At 39.8% G+C, this 3,171-nt stretch overlaps 1 protein-coding gene across 1 annotated transcript; it reads left to right on the forward strand.

The window, feature by feature from the left end:
* Positions 1–1,008: 1,008 nt before the first annotated feature.
* LOC137815474 (uncharacterized) lies at positions 1,009–2,661 on the forward strand. The gene is made up of 2 exons (XM_068618591.1): positions 1,009–2,337; positions 2,449–2,661. The coding sequence occupies exons 1-2, from the start codon at positions 1,009–1,011 to the stop codon at positions 2,659–2,661; spliced, it is 1,542 nt and encodes a 513-aa protein (XP_068474692.1).
* Positions 2,662–3,171: the final 510 nt, after the last annotated feature.

Genomic DNA, 3,171 nt, shown 5'->3' on the forward strand with positions numbered 1-3,171 from the left:
ATTTATTTTTTTGAATGTAATATAGCTACTAAAGTTTGGAATTGTTTCAGGGATAGAAATTATGCATAACTCTGTCTTTAGAAAGTTTTACCACTTAATCTGTCCAAGATTAAACAATAAACAATGGAAATCTATGTCAGTTGCAGTGATGTTAAAAATTTGGAATCACATAAATAAATTTAATTTTAGAACTGTAATATGTGATGAGGATGAAATCTTTAGTAAAAAAAAAATAGGGTGGGTATGGATTACAAACCTGAATTAAAAAAAATTTGTTTTCTCCTACCCAAACTTGTGCTTGTGCGCGAAAATATGTTTACAAATGGTCTAAAATATAAAACTATTTTAGATATGAATCTAGTTCAAATACTCATAGTAGTGTCTCTATTTTTTTTTATCAACAAAGAATTAAATTAAATTAAGGGGATACAAGAGGGGTATCCCAACCCTTTACACAACCCAAACCATGTTTTAGGACTTCCAAGAGGCACCCCAAAACAGGAAGGAATAAGGCTAGTTCATAAAACAACCTACACCAGCCCCCATTCTACTACTATTATTGTGCTGGGCTGCTAGCAGTTACACACCCACCATAACACCACTAAATCCTCCCACCAGCTTGACTACTAACTTTAAGAGAGACTTGCAGCAACCTCCACACCCTGAGCTTGATGGCTATTGCTGCCTATCTCAACCTCCAATAACAGCAGACATAATTACATCCTGCCAAGTTCTTCAGCCACATAGTAGGGTCTCTATAGGTTCTAATATTAAATTACTTTTTGTTCCTTTTCTTTATAAAGGCCCCTTGTTAGAATTATTTAATCAAAGCCAACAAGTACATAATCTGTCACAATTCTAAATAATGGGATGTTGATATAGAGGTAGTGTTGTTTGTTGAATTAGAATATTGGCAGCAACCACATACTGCTAGCCATTACTCTATTTTGGTCAGGAAAAAGGGGGTATAGGATTGGTGCAAAGAAAAGATGCAGAACAAGAGGAATAATGCATGTTCAAAAGAGCAAAGAAAGACAATGCACCATATTTCTATTCGCAGAAGGCCTTGCAGGCCTTGTACGACAATCAGTAAAAGCTAACCTCCTATCTGGGATTAAGGTAGGAAGCAAGGAGGTAGAGGTATCTTTTCTTCAGTTTGCGGATGACACTCTTTTCTTTTATGAGGAGTCATGGAGCAAAATGGTCACAATGAAGTCCATCTTAAGGGGCTTTGAACTAGCTTCAGGTCTAAAGATTAACTTTCACAAATCAAAGCTAGCGGGTATTAATGTTCAGAGTAACAATCTTCTATGCTACTCTAAGGGTTTGAATTGTAACCAGATGGGAACACCTTTCAAATACCTGGGTCTAGAAGTGGGAGGAAATTCAAGGAAGAAGTCATTCTGGGAACCTGTGGTAAACAAACTAAAGACAAGGCTAAGTGTGTGGAAGGGACGGTTCTTATCAATGGCAGGAAAGATATGTGTAATTAAGTCAGTTTTCACTGCAATTCCTCTCTTTTATCTATCAGTTTTCAAAGCGTCGGAGTCAGTTTACAAAAGTATCATAAGTATTCAAAGGAGATTCCTGTGGGGATGGGGTAAGGAGAAAATACCAATATCATGGGTGAGCTGGGAAAACTTATGTAAACCGAAAGAGGAAGGTGGTTTGGGGCTCAAAGACATCAGAAAGTTCAACTTTGCTATCTTGGCCAAATGGAGATGGCGGTTTATGTCTCAAGAGAGAGGGAAGTGGAAGGATGTGCTGGAATCAAAGTATGGAGTGGAGCTAGAAGGCCTCCATCTACCAGTGAAGTATCAATCGTGGTGGTGGAGAGACATAGTCAAGATGTGTATGGAGGGAGGTGGTGATGGGTGGTTTCAAGAAGAAGTACGGTGGAAACTAGGTAGGGGAGATAAGGTTAGATTCTGGGAGGACGTGCGGATTGGGGACTCAAGCCTCAAATCTTTGTTCCATAGACTGTTCTCCTTGTCGGTAAATCAAGTGCAAAAGGTTGAAGATGTAGGGGAGTGGGAAGGCACATACTGGAGGTGGAGGTTAGAATGGAGACGAGATAGATTTGAGTGGGAAACCGAGTTGGAAGAAAACTTGTTGGACTACATATTGAGGGCTAATGTAAATAAAAACATAAGTGATATTCGAGTGTGGGGGGAGGAGGAACTGGATAAGTATTCCGTCAACATAGCATATAATCACCTAGCAAAGCGACCCGGAGCTACGCACCATTATGCCTTTGAGTACCTTTGGAAAGCTAAAGCATTTCCCAATATGTTGATGACAGCTTGGAGGCCATTCTTAAATAGAATCCCAACAAGGGTGAGTCTAAGTAGAAAAGGAGTTCAGATGAACTCAATAGTGTGTGTGCTCTGTCAAGATAAGGAGGAATCATGTCATCACCTATTTATATAGTGCAAATATGCTTAACAGGTTTGGTCTTTATGCCTCAAATGGTTAGGATTCTTGTTTGTCCAACACAATGACATAAGAGACCATTTTGTGAGTTTTCATATAGCACAAGCCAGCAGTAAGCAAAATCTGGTCCTGAAAGGTGTGTGGGATGCTATTGTAAGGTGTATTTGGGATCAGAGAAATTCTATTTTGTTCAAGCAAGGAGTAGTTGATGCTGAAGAGATTTTGTAGATGGCGCAACTTAAGTCGTGGTTGTGGATGAAGTATAGGGAGTCCTCCCTCAATTACTCTTTTGCGGATTGGATGCTTAATCCGACCACTTGTATATATAGCATAAGGTAGCTGAGTGCGAACCTGTATATGGAGAGGTTGTGGTTTGATTAGAGAACCTGAATAACGAGGTGAGGGAACCGAGATCAGGTTGCCAAGAGTGAACAGAGAGGGAGAGTAAAAATCCTGGATCTTGGGAGGGGCACTGGACTACTTTTGGCCATAAAGTTAATGAAGGGAAGGAAGTAATTCTAATGCTTGTTGGGATCTTAGGCAGCTGCAGCAAGGTATAAATGCCTGGTGACAGAACCTTTGTGCTCTGATGTTGCGTATTGTTGCTGCTGCTGGGAGAAATAACATTGGATAACATGTTATTGATACTTTTAAGGGAGATGGTTGGAGCTGATAAAGGAGAGGCCTGATGGAAAACCTTCTTGAACCATATGTTTGTTAAACTTCTCAACGATGCAG

This window comes from Phaseolus vulgaris, chromosome 1 (genome assembly GCF_051622355.1).
Source record: "Phaseolus vulgaris cultivar YP4 chromosome 1, ASM5162235v1, whole genome shotgun sequence".
Taxonomy (NCBI): Eukaryota; Viridiplantae; Streptophyta; class Magnoliopsida; order Fabales; family Fabaceae; genus Phaseolus; species Phaseolus vulgaris.

Bases quoted from the DNA above. Each gene is read 5' to 3' on its own strand.
- LOC137815474 (XM_068618591.1), top strand. From the start codon at position 1,009: ATGCATGTTCAAAAGAGCAAAGAAAGACAATGCACCATATTTCTATTC. The intron at 2,338-2,448 runs GTGAGTCTAAGT...TATGCTTAACAG, and splicing joins TAAATAGAATCCCAACAAGG to GTTTGGTCTTTATGCCTCAA.